The sequence below is a fragment of the Ascaphus truei genome, chromosome 16 (assembly GCF_040206685.1).
Source record: "Ascaphus truei isolate aAscTru1 chromosome 16, aAscTru1.hap1, whole genome shotgun sequence".
Classification (NCBI taxonomy): Eukaryota; Metazoa; Chordata; class Amphibia; order Anura; family Ascaphidae; genus Ascaphus; species Ascaphus truei.
In genome coordinates, this window is record NC_134498.1 from 34,131,066 (window position 1) to 34,149,088 (window position 18,023).

General features: G+C 42.5%; 1 protein-coding gene across 7 annotated transcripts in view; it reads right to left on the minus strand.

Annotated features, from left to right (window-relative positions):
• The window catches only part of IL13RA2 (interleukin 13 receptor subunit alpha 2), a 45,081-nt gene extending 29,585 nt beyond the window's left edge, over positions 1-15,496 (minus strand). For 3 of the 7 annotated variants that reach the window (XM_075573120.1, XM_075573117.1, XM_075573116.1), the window contains exons 1-3: positions 15,444-15,496; positions 15,231-15,280; positions 6,339-6,491 (exon numbers count right to left, since the gene is read on the minus strand). In XM_075573120.1, the coding sequence (XP_075429235.1) occupies positions 6,339-6,491; positions 15,231-15,280; positions 15,444-15,481 (241 nt within the window). In that variant the 5' untranslated portion in view covers positions 15,482-15,496. The other 4 variants (XM_075573121.1, XM_075573122.1, XM_075573118.1 and 1 more) reach the window with 4 other exon arrangements.
• Between the last annotated feature and the right edge of the window lie 2,527 nt (positions 15,497-18,023).

The window sequence follows — 18,023 nt, forward strand, 5'->3', positions numbered from 1 at the left end:
ACGAACTCTAGGATGCTGAGAATGGGACGAGACCATGCAACAACCCGCTGCAAACTGAGCAAGATCCCACAGCCGGTCACAAACATAGCACATTCAATGTTAAAGGATCATTCTGCTGCACATGCGGGAATATGATTCGATGCAGGAAATGTGACCAAGGATGCTACGTTGGTGTAACCTGCCAATACTTGAAACCGGAATTAACCTACACAGACACACCACGGAGAAGGGAGATGCTGCATTCCAGTCGTTCACCACGTCTGACAGCCAGATCATTCCATAAATCACTTAAAAATCCAAATCCTCACGGAACGTGTAAAAGAAGGCCATTAACGCAGGACGTAACTTCCGGGGGGCTGAAGTGGCCCACTTTGCCTTCCTATATTGTCCTGGCAATGTAACAAACACATATATCCCTTGTGAGCACATTCACATGTCTCAGACAGGTCCGCAACCCTGCTTTTCACCACTATCTCCTTGCATACAGTGCTTCCACTGCAGCTAAGGGTTCTGGGAAAAAACATGCAAATGAGGCCAAAGTGAATATCCTGGACTTGGCCAAAAAAATTCGCCAAGACCTATGCATTAACCCCTTGGAAGCCATAGTGGCCATGAAGGCATGCATTATGCAGACCTTCATGGTTATTAAGGTAGCCAAGGGGTTAATACAAATACCCCAACTACCTTACTACCCATTGTATGGCATAGAGGTACAACCGTTATGATATAGAAAGGTTTAACCACTCCCTTAGGCCTCTGTGTTTAACCCCCCCCCCCACACACCTAAAAAAAACTTAAAATCCACCTCTACAGTACTTGCTTTTAACCCTACTAGCCAAAAGTGAGGCCAATTGTATTTTTGTACAATATTTTATTGCTTGGGGTATAATTGTATATTGTTTTTATATTGGCCTTTAGTCCTATTAGCCACCTTTGGCTAGTTGCGTTAATGATCAGTACTGTAGAGGGGGGTTAGGTTAGTTGGGTGAGTTGGGGTAGTGGGGGATGACTTACGGCAGTAAGTGATACGTACAAAAGAAAATGTGGTGACTTGGTGCTCAAGTACAGGATCAGCATTAATGAGATCGTCATAAGAAATGAACAGTACACTCCATAGAGAGGGGGGCGAAGGCGTGATCTCAAAGTAATTATTCTGCATAGTGAGATGTATTCTTAACAAATAAGACAGGTGTCCCCTGAAGGCCAGGAGCGAGTGACTAATAATCCACACTCCTCTCGCCTCCTTGGGAATGTCTTAAGGGAAATGACATGGTGCTCACACTTTTCTGGAGTTCTGATTGAGGTGTGGCAGCCGCTGACAACAGGATCCAAATGTAGAAAAACAAGAGAGCGGCGCACAACCAAAAGGGAGGCAGGGTCAGGTGGCAATAAAAAAAATGCTCATTTATTAAGAAAACATGCTGATAAAAGGAGGTACAAAACTCTCCTACGTGTTTCGTGCCCTTAGGCAATTATACCAAATGCTGCAGGGCGTCAGAGCTATTCTGTGACATCACCCAGCGCTGCCGCTGAGCAGCATGGTAATTATACCATGGAGCCGGTGGGAGGGAGGCGTTGCGGAGACGTGGCCATGAGCGGTTCGCCATCATTGGCTGGAACCACTCATGTGATGCGGCCGACGCCTCCTCAGAACAAATTCCAGGATTGCCCCAGGAGACAGCCTTGACCCTAATTGTCAGGGCTCTGGTTGTTCTCCCTACATATCGCTTCCCCCATCCACATGTCAGGAGCTAAACGACATATTCTGTATTACAGTTAATAAAACTGTTGATTGAAAATGTCTTATGGGGAACCCGGGAGAAAAAGCAAGTGGAGGGTCTCGAGTGTACACTCACAGTGTGAATCCTACCGGGCTGCGAGTCCCATTCAAACGCAGGGACCCCCGCTGTGTTAATCCGATGGGCCATTAATCTGGCTGCAGAAATCTCGCAGCGCTTACTGTGAGATAGACCACGTATTTTTCCAGGCAAGTGGTCGAATACCGGCGGCTACATTTGTACAGAAGAAGCGTCCTGCGAATTACTTGTACCTTCCATTTAAAAAAAAAAAAAAAAAAAAAAATGTATATGAAAACAGAGGGATAGAAAAAAAAGACTCAAAAATACTCAATATAAAAAGTTTGTAAAGAGATCCTTGATGTAGGGGCAACCCCCACAGAATATTCCGGCAATATGTACAAAAAAATGTGGTGACTGGGTGCTCAAGTACAGGATCAATATTAATGACATGAACAGTACACTCCACAGAGAGGTGGCTGAAAGCGTGATCTTCAAAAGAATTATTTTGCAAAGTCAGATGTGTTCCGTGTGCACTAAACAAATAAGACAGGTGTCCCCCGAAGGCCAGGAGTGAGTGATTAATAATCCACACCCTGGTGTTAAGAAGTTTTCTTTTATGGGGATTGAGAAAAACACCATGAAGGATCGTGGTGGGAAAAAAACCTCACATTTATTCGACCGCAGAGAAGCTTACTGGATCTTTATGTTTCAGATGGGATGAACGTAGAATGGAATCGGAGTCATTTTTTGAAATAGAACTATTTTTAGGCTTTTTTTTTTTTTTAAACAATCTTATGGGCTAATAATAATATTATTCTTATTCATTATATTTCTCTGCACAATTCCTCTGTTATATGTGTGGCCCTTCATAAGAGAGGCGGATTTTGTTCTGCTGCATGGCACATATCTGATAATATATGTGCCTTTACATACCTAGACATGATTAACATATATAGCACACTTCTTCCATCCACACACAATTTGTATAGTTATTATGTATCAAAGGAAGATGTGTTCTTCCTTCTTTTTTCCATCCTTTCCCTTCTTTCCCCCTTCCTTCCTTCTCTTTCACACCTCCCACTCCCTCCCTTAGCCCCCATTTTCCTTGTCTTCTTAGGAGTCTCATCCAACAGTTTATTTATTAGGTCTTTAGTGATAATACATTTATATAGACTCAGACTCCCCTGTTCTTCTCCTTGGGGATTTCCACTGCCACATTGATGACCCCTCTATCCCTTAGGCTTCCCGCTTTCTCTCTCTAACCTCTTCTTTTGGCCTTCAACAGTGGACTGCAGCCAGCACCCACAAGGGTGGCCACTACCTAGACCTGGTTTTCACTAAAATATTTTCTCTCTCTGATTTCTCCATTTCCCCCTTTCCTTTCTCTGACCATCACCTCATCTCATTTTCCCTCTCTCGCTTCTCCCTTTCTCCATCTCCATCTACCCCTCGTTCCTGCAGAAACCTGCGCTCTATTATCTTACCAGCTTTTGATTCCACTTTATGCTCCTTCCTCTCCTCTCTCTGCTCTGCTCCAGACCCTGCCAACTTGGTCAGGAACTACAACTCTGCCCTATCCTCCTCTCTTGATCTATTCCCCATTTTCTCTCTGCCGTTCTCGCCCTTCTAACCCCAGACTCTGGCTAAACTCCCACACGCGCATGCTACGTTCCTCCTCTCGTTCCTCTGAACGCCTCTGGAGGAAATCTCACACTCTCGCAAACTTCCTTCACTATAAATTTATGATATTCTGTTTCAACTCTGTCCTCTCTCAAGCTAAACAAACCTACTTTTCTTCACTAAACAATACGCACAAGTCTAACCCATGCCAACTTCTCAGACCACCCTCAGCTGCTTCTTCTTCCTCCATCTCACCTCAGGACTTTGCTGACTATTTTAAGGAAAATGTGTAATCCATACATCAGGACATCCCCACTGTTTCCTCCTCCCATCCTCCACCGCTTCTTAAGTCTCCCCCTGCCTTCCTTGACTCTTTTTCTGCTACCTCAGAGGAGGATGTGTCACTGCTGATCTCCTCTTCTCCCTCTACCACTTGCCTTCTTGACCCCATTCCCTCCACTCTCCTAAAACCTCTTGCTCCTACTATAACCCCTACGCTCACACACAATTTTAACTCCTCCCTCTACTCTGGTACCTTTCCCTCCTCCTTCAAACATGCAAAAGTTATACCATTACTCAAAAAAAGCATGCTTGACCCTACCTGTCTTTCTAACTATTGACCTGTCTCCCTCCTGCCTTTTGCCTCTAAACTCCTTGAACGTCATGTATTCTCTCGCTTGCTCCATTTTCTCAACCCCTATTCTCTTCTAGACCCTCTACAATCTGGCTTCCGCACTGCTCACTCGACAGAAACAGCCCTCACTAAAATAACTAATGACCTCCATGCTGCCAAAAACAGAGGTCATTACACTCTGTACATATTACTCGACCTCTGCAGCATTTGATACCGTGGACCACCCTTTCTCCTTCACATTCTCCATACTCTTGGTATTCGTAACAACGCTCTATCCTGGATCTCCTCTTACCTCTCCCATCGTACTTTCAGTGTCTCCTCTGCTAAGACATCCTCCTCCTCTATCAATCTCTCTGTGGGGATACCCCAGGGTTCTGTCCTGGGACCTCTTCTCTTTTCTCTGTACACACTCTCTCTAGGTGACTTAATCACATCCCTTGGGTTTAAATATCACCTCTATGCTGATGACACACAAATTACATTTTCAACTCCTGACCTTACACCTGCTATACAGACCAAAGTTTCTGAATGTCTCTCTGCGATATCACCCTGGATGGCCCTCCGCCGACTTAAACTTAACATGGCAAAAACAGAGCTCCTTATACTTCCTCCCAAACCTGGCCCTACTATCTCCTTCCACATTACTGCCGGATGTACTATCATACAACCAGTAGCCCAAGCACGCTGCCTAGGGGTCACACTCGACTCCTCTCACATTCAAAACGTATCTAAAACCTGTCGCTTTTTCCTCCTCAATATTACAAAGATACACCCTTTCCTCTGTTGCTCGACTGCTAAAACTCTGACTCAGGCCCTCATTCTCTCCCGTCTCGGTTACTGAAACCTCCTACTGTCTGGCCTTCCTGCCTCTCATCTACCATCTATCCTAAATGCTGCTGCCAGAATCACTCTACTCTTTCCTAAATCTGTCTCAGCGTCTCCCCTGCTGAAATCTCACTCACCTGGCTTCCTATCAAATCCCGCATCTCGCACTCAATTCTCCTCCTCACTTTTAAAGCTTTACACGCTTCTACTCCTCCTTACATCTCAGCCCTAATTTCTCGCTATGCACCATCCCGACTCTGGCATTCTGCTCAGAGAGGTCTTCTCTCTACCCCTTTTGTATCTAAAGCCCCATTTTGTATCTAAAGCCCTCTCCAGCCTTAAACCTTTCTCACTGACTGCCCTTCCCCTCAATACCCGACTTGCACCCTCTCTGTCCACCTTAAGACACACCTGCTTAAAGAAGCATATGAGTAGCACTGTGGCTAATACTATACACATGATACATAAAGCTTGGGCCCCTGCAGACACACTTACCAGAATGCTGTCCTACTGTCTCTGAATGTTCTTCTTACCTACCAATTAGATTGTAAGCTCTTCGTAGCAGGGACTCCTCTTCCTAAATGTTACTTTATGTCTGAATAATTGTTTGTGTGTTATTCCAGTTCATTAAACTACTTTTCCAAGCTACAGAATATGGTGGTGCCTTATAAACAAACAATAATACAAGTTTCTTCTTTAAACAAAAACAAAACGGGGATGTGCCTCTAGTTGCATGTACAGCTTTTACCCCTATGAGATGTTTAGATCCTTCATAAATTCCCCAAAAATGGTTCCCAAATTACAAGCTCAAGGACGGGGGGTAAAAGGGGTGAATAAAGGCTTGAGACATTGGTACTAAGAGATGCAGGACCAAACTGCCTAAAACCCCTGCAAATGGGGCATTTCTACAAACTGTACATTTTTAAGTCTACAAGGAGATGGAAACCAGATGTTACCGTTTTAATACAAGGCTACACCTCCTCCCCACATAGTATCATTAAATTAGTGATACGCCTGTCATTTATACAGGTCACATAAACACACCGAATGATTGATTTGATATTAATTTCTGAAAAAGCATCTTCTTATTCATTAATGTAAAGACAAAGAGAGATTCCAGTTTGAATGTGTAACTGAAAAATACTGTAAAAACACCACCGACTTCTGGTTAAAACCGTTAAAAACAATGAAGTATCATTTTGGCTTGAGTTCCACCTCTTGTAACGACCCAGCCACAGGCAATACAAAGGGAGTAAGGGAACCAAACAAAAAGGTTAACACCAAATTCAAATCTATTTCAATTTTCCTTCATTGTTAATACTGATAAGCATGTGATTTTATTAATATAATGAAAATACTGGCAACATTTTTTAAATAAATAAATGCTCACTTTACAAAACAATAAACCCCCCCCAAAAAAACAGAATCCCTAAAGACTTATATACAAGTATAATATTTACCCATCATCTGCGTTGAAGCCCAACATGTAAGACACAATGTTGCATAGGTAATGCTTTGATATACCCACTGGAAACTCACACCTCTGCGTATTCCACTCCCCGTGCTCCATGTCGGGTGACACATTTTCTTAAGCGAGACGACTCTCTTCCAAACTGAAACGCGCGAGAGAGAAACAGAATGTCAGAAACGTAAGCCATTCCATTTATTTCTTTAATGATAGACATGCAAGGAAACTATGACATAACTTGCACAAATGGCTTATTTTAAGTTCCCAATACTAGTACAGTACTTCAAAGAAAATGAAATAAAAAAAACATCCTCAATCTTTCTTATGGAAATAAACATGCTTCAGTATAAGTATTCAGAGGTTATTTATACACGATGGCCATCCACATTCATGGACTTGAAACTCATAACAGTGACGCAAATTCTAATTCCTACAGACCAGTTACATTGTGTATGGTTCCCCCAATGACTTTCAACTGTGATAATAACCAACGATACTCATAGGGGATCTTCACATTCTAATATCGTCCCACCAAGTGCTTTCTGCTGCGTCATTTCTATTGGGTTTTGGTTAAACACAGATACATTGATAGGGTAAAGATGCTGTCTGTCATTTTTTTAAGGTCTATTCTAATAACACAAATGCAAACTTTGCCTTCTAGTTTGCCTAACACAGCATGTCTAATTCCACCCCCGCCCTAAAAGAAGTTCTCAGTTTGTTAACAAAAGAAATAATGTGAATATTGAATTAAAATTATTTGAACTGAAATACGTTTTTCCCGTTCGCAATGACATCTAACGCTGTGGGCCAGATTTACTAAATGGTGCTATTGCAAAAGACATTTACCCATTTACCCGTGCCTAGAGTTAGACAATATTGTGGTTCCCAGTAAGAACCATCATCAATTTCAAATAGTTGTCTCTGCACTTTTTCTGAGTCACAAGCCGGGTCTAAAATCAGCATAGTAGAGTTGGGGAAAAGTCTATAGATTTGGGCTGAGATTATGGTGGGGGAGCGCGAGCGCATGGCGTCGCCCGAGCGATGGGGGAACTCGGCTTTCTGCGATTGAGGAGGCGGTAGGGAGGCGTGGCGGTGGCGTCACCAGGCTGGTTCGCCCTCATTGGCTGAACCGTTCACATGATGCGGCCGCCGTGTGAAAAACAGTTTGTCTTGCGGTCGCTCTACATCGCTAGCGCGGTCCCGCGCACTATGGGTGGCCTCATAGGGAATCAGACTGTTGTTCCCATCGCGCGGACTATAATCTCAGCCTCACGGAAGATGTTTTGGGGTCCGAGTTTAGAAATATTCCGTGTACGGGAGCCTGATGCACATTTACTATTAAAAGTAATGCAATTCTTCCCTTTTTGGCAGTGAAGATTAGAGGCAATAAAAACATTATATAATTATTGCATACGAGTGGCTAATTACATAGTAGATGTATATGATGAATTTGCATTTCGTAATCACGCAGCATGTTTGCATAAGCAAGTTAAAATATTATTTAAAAATAAATAAATCCTATACAAGCATTGGCATTTGGGGACTATTTATTACATTCCTGGTAGGCAACTCCAATCCGATACCTCTGCTTCAGCACAAGTGGCTCAATCAGCGGCTCAGTCGAAGACTGAGTCGCTGATTGAGCCACCTGTGCTGAAGCAGGGATAACCTAAAAGCATGACCTGTTGATACAGTAGCTCTTGAGGACTGCAGTTGGCTACCCCTGCTTGAATATTTCTCTTTTCCATGTACACTAGCAGTAATCAGAAGTGAGACCCATGGTTAACCAAGTCTTTATATTTGACCCTTCTGTGATCTACTAGATTTATGCCAGCGCAAACTTGCTAGAGATTTTCGGCGTCCAGAAAATGGGCTCAATTTGACGCCTAAATAAACCTTCGAACGAATGATCTGCCTACCAGCATCTGTCGCTGTGGGGCAAAATAGGAAATGAATCAAACAATAGGGACACAAAATCCAAGTGACAGCCCCGTGCGCCCCAAATGCAGCTAAATGAAGAGTAGAGGGACGTGTCACAATAAAGAATAATCCAATTTAGTATAGGTGCCACATTGTATTATAAATATAGAACATCAAAAAGGACATAAAGCAAACAATGCCATACACTTGTATAATATCAAATATATGGGAAACAAATACTACAAATATGAAAAAAGCCCTTCTTATCAGTATAAAATAGTCCCTCGACTAAGGTCCACTTTTAGCTCGAAACGTTGAATCTCCTTACCTTGCTGTCTCCGGTATATTTAGACCTCCTTCTTATACCGCTCCCTACATTCTTAGAATTGTTGCGTTTAAGCTATTATTCACTTTACTTTTATCAAGTTTAAAAACCTTCTACCAAATAGTACTGCATTTGCCTAAGGGAAAGTGTGCTGCCACTTACCTAACACTATCTTGACTCAGAGTATCCCTTCAGTGTGTGTCTAGGAAACGCGTGCTGAGCTTTTAATGATTGACGAGCACTGATTTTTAGAATGAGTAGGACAGGAGGTGTGACTCAGGGATGTGATGACAAACAGTATATTCCCAATGAGCTTTGTAAACATTGCATGTTATGGGAATTTCCTCTTAATTGCAAAGCTTTTGGTGCCCTGGAGTGTAAGAAACTAGGATAGCACATTACTTGCACGTACATAACATAGGTTTGTTCGGCATAATGGACCAGAAGCAAAAAATGACTCACTGTGAGCGCTCATTTGCATGTCATTACCCAGAATCCCTGGCTGCAGTGGAAACGCTGTGTGCTAACAAATAATTTGGGAAGGATAGGGTTGCGTACCTGTCTGTGAATGTGCACACAAGTGGTAATTTTATTAGGCATAAAAAAAAAACTCTGTGTCCAATGAGACGAATAGTTGGGATTCACGCAGGGGTGAGCAAACTTTTTATGCCGAGCCCCCCCCCTTTTATCCATGATATTTGTCGCCCCCCCAATCCCCCGCCTGATGAAATAAAAAAATCACACGTAAAAAACAACAACTTTATTTCAACAGCATACAATGTAAATGTGAATGCAAATACGTATAAATACTTACATATTTCAACATTTTTAAAACAGTTAAACATTGCATTTTAAAATAAATTATATTAACCCAACAACAAAAAGAATGTTAAAAAAAAAGGGTGGGGAGTGGGGGGGTGGTATTGCCGATTTAATGATACGGATGAGCTGGAGACCCGGCAGTAAGGACGTCCATCCTGGGTGTTATTCCAGAGGCTGTTACTCTTAGCTACTGTTCCACATCCACACGGGAACACATTTTGCTTTTTAAAGTCGTTAATTTGAAGAAAGTAGCTTCACACAGATAAGTTGAAGCAAAAGGCAAGAGAACATCAATAGTCTTTGCAGAAATATCTGGATATATTCTTTCGTCAGAGACCCAAACACTTGTAAGGCTTTTCGCTTTGAATTCTATTTTTAACGTGGAGTTGTTTGATAACTATCAACTTTTCTTGATCGGTAATTTGTAGGCGGGTGATTCCTACATCTGCGTCAAAAGGATTCCGCATCCAGTCGTGCTCCCCTGTTTGTAAGTCCCGGAACCTCTCAGAGAGATTCTGGTGGAGATTTTCCAGGTGGGGTTTTTATAACAAAAATCAATCTGACTTTCGATTAGCATTAGAGACTTCGCTGAGGCATTGAAACATTTCGCAAGGCCCTGTGTCATATTTAAGCTTCCAGAGTGTGAGCTTTTGCTAAAAAGCAGAAATGCTTACACCCATTGTGAAAATATGACTATTTTTTCCTTGCAGAGATGAATTCAGGCCATTCCTTTTTTTTTTTTAAATATCGCGGAGGTAACACAAAATTAGAAGCCATCTTTCGTTGCAGAATGTTTCAGCCAAGGTTGGGTTGTGATCTGAAAGGTGAAGTTGGAGTCATCCTTGAGCTCAAAGACTCGACGACAAATCTTTCCCCGTGATAACCATCTAACTCAGGGGAACGCAAGCTTTTGGAGCTGTGCCCCCCTGCCTGCTCCCCCAGGTGCTTGCGTCCCCCCCCTTACTTTTTTACCGGCGTGAAATGACACCGCAGGTGACGTCACACGACCCCATCGCCATGGCTGCGGGTGTGAAACGACGCCGTGGGGCCATGTGACGTGATGTCATGCCACATGGTCCCGTGGCGTCATTTGATGCCGTGGCACAACAAGGCTTCTGAATCCCGGTAAAGTAGGTTGCAGAGGCCTTGCGCGATCCCCCGGCATTTAATTGAAATGCCTTGGGGAAGAGCGATGGGCCTCTGCAACAGCCGCACCCCCCCAAAAAATCCCACCCCCCCAGTTAGCGCACCCCTGATCCAACTAACTTCTGTATGCAAAAGGAGGTTATCATATTGTGAGCCCATTTCCTTACAGAAAAGTGAAAATAACCTGCTCTGTAAAAGGTGAGCTTTAATAAAATTCACTATTTTTATTGCATCATTAAGAACTTCCTTTGCTTCGGGCTCAAGGTTTTTTTGCAGCAAGAACTTCACGATGTGTCATGCAATGTGGGGATTTCTTAACAGTTGTGTTTCAATGTCCTTAGGCTGCGGTCCCAGTAGTGACTGACACGCGCGCCCGGCGGGGGGGTGGAATGGGGGCGGCGCGTGCACAGCGCTAACCGCGATCTGCGGTCTCCAGGAGAGAGGGAGCTTGCGACGAGAGGGGGCGTGGTCGGGGATTTGCAGGGGCGTGGCCATCACACCACGCGGCTGGTTCGCCCTCATTGGGTGAACCGCCGGCGGGGGCGTGGCCACGCCTCCGTCGCAAGGTTTAAACTCAAATGTAAACCTGGCAGTACGGCGCGGCTGCACCTTCAGCGTGAAGGTGCGTACTGGGCCCTTCCCCATTGAGGGGCGGTGCTTACACGCACAGCGCACGCCGAGGTGTGCGCTGTAGCAGTGACTGGGACCGCAGCCTTCGATTAATCTATAATACGTCTCTTTACTGTGTCACGAGACCACGGAATAGTTTTTAAGGCTTTATCATATTTGCCACTATGCATAATTTCGCACATCTTTACTGCAGCCGGAAGTACTAAAGTTTCACCAATATTAGATGGCTTCATTGTCCTTGCAATGAGTTTAGACGCTTCATAAGATGCCCTATGAGCCTTTGGCGATACTGTCACATATTTATTCATGTCACTTGCCTTCCGTGATTCTTCATGTCGCTTAAAAAAGGCAATATCTTTATCTTTGTGCTCCGAGTGCCTGGTTACCTAGTGGCGCGTGCGATTTGTTGGTTTCATACTGTCGTCGGCCACGATATCCGAGGATAACACACACCGTGGTCGTTGCTCAGGATTAATCATTGTCCAAGAAAATCCAAGTTTAAGATATTCTTCTTTATATTTTCTTGAGGATTCCATTTGCACATCCAGGTGCTCTGGAATTTTCAGCAATGTTATGTCACTTTTGTACTTTTTTTGGATGGGCCATCATTTGATGAGGTATCAGTTGTAGCATTTACACCAACCTTAAAAAGCCACTTATCCATTGTTAGGGTGAAAATATATTGAACTAACTATTAACTGTAGCAAAAGTTGGACTCATCCGGAGGCGCAGATGAATTAGATCAGGCGATGGAGACTGTGGCTATATAAAGAGGAAAAAAAACTGATATAGCCCAACACTGTGCGATATCATATGTAACACTCAAGTAGATTCTCCTCATCCCCTTTCTCTCTCCCCTCCTCATCTCCTCTCTCATCCCCTCTCCCCCTTCCTCTTCTCTCACCCCCTTTCTATTGACGCTAATAGGCGTATGCTGCAAATGCATTCTTTAATATTGTTTAAATTCTCAACACTTAGTTACGATCTCCCATAGACTGTAAAGAGTCTGTAGAACTGCAGTGTTATCGCGACCAGAAGACAGTAGACATAACATTTGGAGCTGTAACATGTTTATGAGATATCCCATGCAGGCAGTATACTAGTATGGGATCACTATCTGTTTATTTGACTGTCCAAAGGGATCACAAGACATCCAGGGTGTCATTTAGGCAGGAAGACCGGGGTGGAATATGTCCGGTGCCAGAATTGTGACTGAGCATATGTTCTACGGGGATATACTCACTTAATCCGCATTCTTTCAAGCGTGTCCCAAATCAGTGGCAATGGTGTTGCATGTAACCCCTTAGCAGTCATAGAAAGAGAGGACATGGTGTCAATCATATAAAAGCATGAAACAACACAGTTTGGGCAGGGATCAGGGGTCGACAGCGTTCTCACCGCTCCTCTCCTCCGCAATCTCTGCGAAGCTCACGCAATCCCGGGTTGGCCCTTCCTTCACACCTGAAGAAGCCTAGAATAGAAATATGATTGTGATGCTGCGTCATTAACCCTGTTCACTTAATATAACTATGTATCTGTCATCATAACGCTGTGCCCAGGACATACTTGAAAACGAGAGGTAACTCTCAATGTATGACATTTTATATATAAATGAACGCATTTATTCAAGACTGCGTTAATTCGCATCGGGATTTGGGCCAAATATCCCAGCCCGTAAACTTAACATTGGGTAATAACGCTTGTAATTTTTTTTCCACTGGGTACAATATTTACACCTCTTAATATTTACACCTCTTCAACGGAGTTTGATGTATCCGGCTTTGCGCCTGGTCTCAGACAGGCAGTTGGACTTCCCCTGTGTCTCACAAACTGACAGTTTGTTGCAAGATTCTACCGGTTTTTCTATATTGATGCTCCCATCAATCCTTATGCAACAGAATATTTATAATAACTACATACAATACATTTCTGCCCAACAAATGATACCTAACGAAACAGGCAGTTACACTAGGTGACAGCCTTTAATGACAAATTCCACATTTTGATTCCTTTGTAGACTATCAGGTATCACATTGTCAGAGTTCACCTCTGTCAACTATTAGGGGAACCACCCTTTGGCCATACTAATTACTAGGTCTTCACTGGATACCCCTGGTTTGTCGTAGGTCAATCTCATGGGTGGTCTAGTTTCCTGTTTTGGTCTAGGTCACGTTTTGGTCTAGGGAGGGGTAATATAGGCTCTAATGATACTTCTGCAATTCCCTCACTGTGGGCTAAGTCTGAATTCCTCTCCTGGACCCTTTCCCCTACTCTGAGAACCTCCTCATACTCATCACTTTGGATCCTCTCACAGGTAGCAGTTGGATGATTATTTTGATTGAGATTTTTATTTAGTCGCACACTCTCTGCCGGGAGATTTAGTAGGGACCTCGTTCTGGGATGGGCACTTTACTAAATACACAATAGGCAACAAATGATTCTAGTGGAGTGTTCTGATAGGCCCAGTCCCATTTTGCAGGCGTCACCGTGTATACCGGAAATCCACTAAGGTTTCTACTACTAGGTAAGGCTCTGCCTTCCACCAGTCAGCAATTTTATGTTTGTCCGGTATCCCCAGATTTCTTACCAGGATCCTGTCTCCGATAGTTAGTTCCTGGTTTTGGACACACATGTCATATCAATCTTTATTTTCCTGATTTTCGGATCAGATGCTTCAGTGGCAAGTTTGTATGCGTCGCTTAACTGCTCTTTAAGCTGTTGAACATACTGCATATATATAGTAGGCGACGTTCCATCTGTTGACATGCCGAAGCATTTATCTATTGGCAATCTGGTCTACCGTCCAGAGATAGTAAAGGGAGAACCTGGTGGTCTCGTTACGAATACAGTTTGTGAACCCCTTAGGATTTTCACATACAGTATTTCAAACCTAATATGTTATTAGCTCTTAATCTGTCCTAATAATAGAGAAAGATAACCTGATCAAACAAATGACACAAAACATGATACTTTAACATGTATGTATCCACAATTGATTCAACATTCAATATCCAAGTATATGAACCTTTAGATTCAGTACCTGGTGGCATCCCCTTGAGCAGCAATGACTTCAACTGAGCATTTCCTGTAACTGCTGGTCAGGCTCTCACATCGGTTTTGAGGAATGTTGGCCCATTCCTCCTTGCAGAACTGCTTCCAGCCCATGACCCACTTTCGGTTCAGCTTCAGCTCATGGACAGATGGCCCGACATTCTCCTCTAGAATCTTCTGATACAATGCAGAATTCATGGTTGTGTTAATGATGGCAAGCTGTTTTGGTCCTGAGGCAGCAAGCGGCCCCAAACCATTTTATTATTACCACCATGCTTGATGGCTGGGATGAGGTTCTTCTGTTCGAACACAGTGTTTGGTTTTCGCCAAACATAACATTTCTCATTGAGGCCAAACAGTTCAACCTTTGACTTGTCAGTCCATAGAACATTGTTCTTGTGCATCATCTATGTGTCTGTCTTTTGGTGAACTTCAGACAGGCCTCAATGATCTTTTTAGAGAGCAGTGGTTTCCTCCTGGCTATCCTTCCATGAACACCATTCTTCTTTAGTCTGTTTCTGATAGTTGAGTCATGAAAATTCACATTAGCCAATGCAAGAGTGGACTGCAGATCCTTGGATGTTACTCTGGGTTTCTTGTGACTTCCTGGATGATTTTCCAATTTGTTCTTGGAGAGATTTTGGTAGGACGACCGGTCCTGGGTAGAGTGACTGTGGTCTTGAACTTTTCCATTTATAGACTGTCTGACAGTGAATTGGCGGAGCCCCAAATCCTTAGAAATGGTTGTGTAACCCTTTCTAGACTGATAAGCATCAATAACTGCTTTAATGAGGTACTCAGAGATTTCTTTTGATGTGACATGACATGTTCCAACACACCTGTATGGTGAACACCAAACTCACAAAGTTTCGGATCTTTATATAGGATGGGGCCTCCCACAACTCACACCTGAAGATCTACATAATTATTTAAACACCTGATTCTAATTATCCCCTTTAATTTGTCTGATAAAACCAGGGTTTCACTTACTTTTGCACATACACAGTCCAAGTGAAATCCAAAGTTGGCTTGCTTGATGTCTCATGACATGTAAGGATAAAAGAGACAAATCATAGTGCTATATATATATCAAGATACATACAGCGCAACTCCAAACAATAATCCAAAACAGTTATTAACATCAAACTGTAACAGGCCAATTATATAAAACGAGAGGTATTAACCCTTTATAAATGAACTGACCCTGAAAAACCTGCTGCCACTAAGGTCCACGGCTCCATAATTGCCGTTGGTGATTGTACGAAAAGAATGATCTAAGCGCAAAGAAACCAGGGAGAGAGAGGAAAAAAAAAGAGAAAAAGAACCATCACAGGATACTATGTCCAATATCAGTATTGGTGAGATATGCACGTACAGTTAGCTTGATAAACATTTTTGCAATGGTAGTCGTTTTAAAAAAAGCTCAAGAAATATTATTATATATCAATATTACTCAAAACAGAAATTTACTAGGGGATTTTATCATTAATGCGGTGATCAGGATGAAAATATAAACAGCATTTGTAAGGCTTTAAAAAATATATCCTATTATATTGGGACTGCATTTATGACCAAGAGAACTCAAAAATAATTGAATAAAGCACCCTATTAGTTTGCACTCTTACCCTAAAATGTAATACATAGCTCCTAATAACCAAAGGCTGCGCACTGTTCCCTGTCAGGGTATGGAACCGACGAAAAAACAAAAAATTCTTTAATACATCTAATAATCACATTCAATAATAAAAAAAGGGTTTAAAAATGTTGTTTAAAATCCCCATATGGGAGCGGTGGAGTGGGGAATAGAGGAAATTCTGATGAATTACTGCATGGATTCTGCAGTCAGAAGTTTAACTACCCCCTCCTGCGGTCTCAGAGGCTCTGCGGTATACGTTGCAACATACAGGGTGTTGCTGTTCTAACTAGAGTTACTACATGCGATATATAGCTAATTCAGGTCCTCAGATGTTGCTAGCATATACAGTGTTAAATAATAACCTTAATTGACACAGGTAGATAGTCTGTATAGGGAGTGTCTGTTAAGACAGCATCTAATTGCAACAGTTGTACCATAACAACACTGTTGGAATATATAGGCTATTAAATGTCAAGGAAACAACACATGAAATATAGTAGCCAATAGCCTATTGGGACTCAAATATCGCACTTACAAACGCCTATAGACACGATATAGTGGACACACAAAGCAAATGTCTGTATCAGGATAAACCAGGCAATGGAAGGTGACACAATGTATATAACTCGTCTTAAACCCACAAATATAGCTGCTGTGTAACCACTGGTAATAACCTGCTAATATAAAGCGGTGAGTCCTGCAACAAATGTAGCTATGCAGGAGGTACTCGTGCGCATTGCACAGTCAAATGAACAACATACATCACCAGTACAATAGTAAGTGTGGATATGGGTTGCGGCAAACCCCCAGCAGCAGAGAGGGGAAAAGATTATACAAGCCGTGTGTTTGACCGCATGAGCGGCGGCTCATGCGGCTGATGCGGTCAAACACACGGCTTGCATTGCCTGGTTTATCCTGATACAGACATTTGCTTCATGTGTCCACTATATCGTGTCTATAGGCGTTTGTAAGTGCGATATTTGAGTCCCAGTAGGCTATTGGCTACTATATTTCATGTGTTGTTTCCTTGACATTTAATAGCCTATATATTCCAGCCGTGTTGTTATGGTACAACTGTTGCAATTAGATGCTGTCTTAACAGACACTCCCTATACAGACTATCTACCTGTGTCAATTAAGGGTATTATTTAACACTGTATATGCTAGCAACATCTGAGGACCTGAATTAGCTATATATCGCATGTAGTAACTCTAGTTAGAACAGCAACACCCTGTATGTTGCAACGTATACCGCAGAGCCTCTGAGACCGCAGGAGGGGGTAGTTAAACTTCTGACTGCAGAATCCATGCAGTAATTCATCAGAATTTCCTCTATTCCCCACTCCACCGCTCCCATATGGGGATTTTAAACAACATTTTTAAACCCTTTTTTTATTATTGAATGTGATTATTAGATGTATTAAAGAATTTTTTGTTTTTTCGTCTGTTCCATACCCTGACAGGGAACAGTGCGCAGCCTTTGGTTATTAGGAGCTATGTATTACATTTTAGGGTAAGAGTGCAAACTAATAGGTTGCTTTATTCAATTCTTTTTGAGTTCTCTTGGTTATATATATCATACCCTTTATGCACCTACCTCATTACCTATAGGACCTCAATATTTATAGGTGAGCAGTTCAATTTCTCTTATTTGACTGCATTTATGAAGCATAATGCTGAAACACTTTTTTAAAGATACTGTTAATTCCTTAGAATGTTATTTGTTGCCAAGAACAGTGTTACAATGTCTTTCCAGAGAAATGGATAATAGGATTTTTGCTTTGTTTTGTGGTTTTTTTTTTCCAGTGAAAGGAGATGAGATAAAATTAGATCACACAATGTCACTTAGATATGAAGCCAATTCCTTACTTTTCATATGCGGATGATCTGTATACTTAGGTTAACTGCTAAGGGGAGACCATATCCGGTACAAACAACAATGGGTTTTCCTTTTCAAGAATACCAGTGAAATCCAAGAACATAGAGAGTACATGACCTGAACAGTGGTGCTCAACTCCAGTTCTCACCCCCCCACCAGGTCAGGTTTCCAGGGTATTCCAGCTTCAGCACAGGTGGCTCAATCAGAGGCTCAGTCTTGGATTGCTTTGATGCAGGGACTGATTGAGCCACCTGTGCTGAAGCTGCAA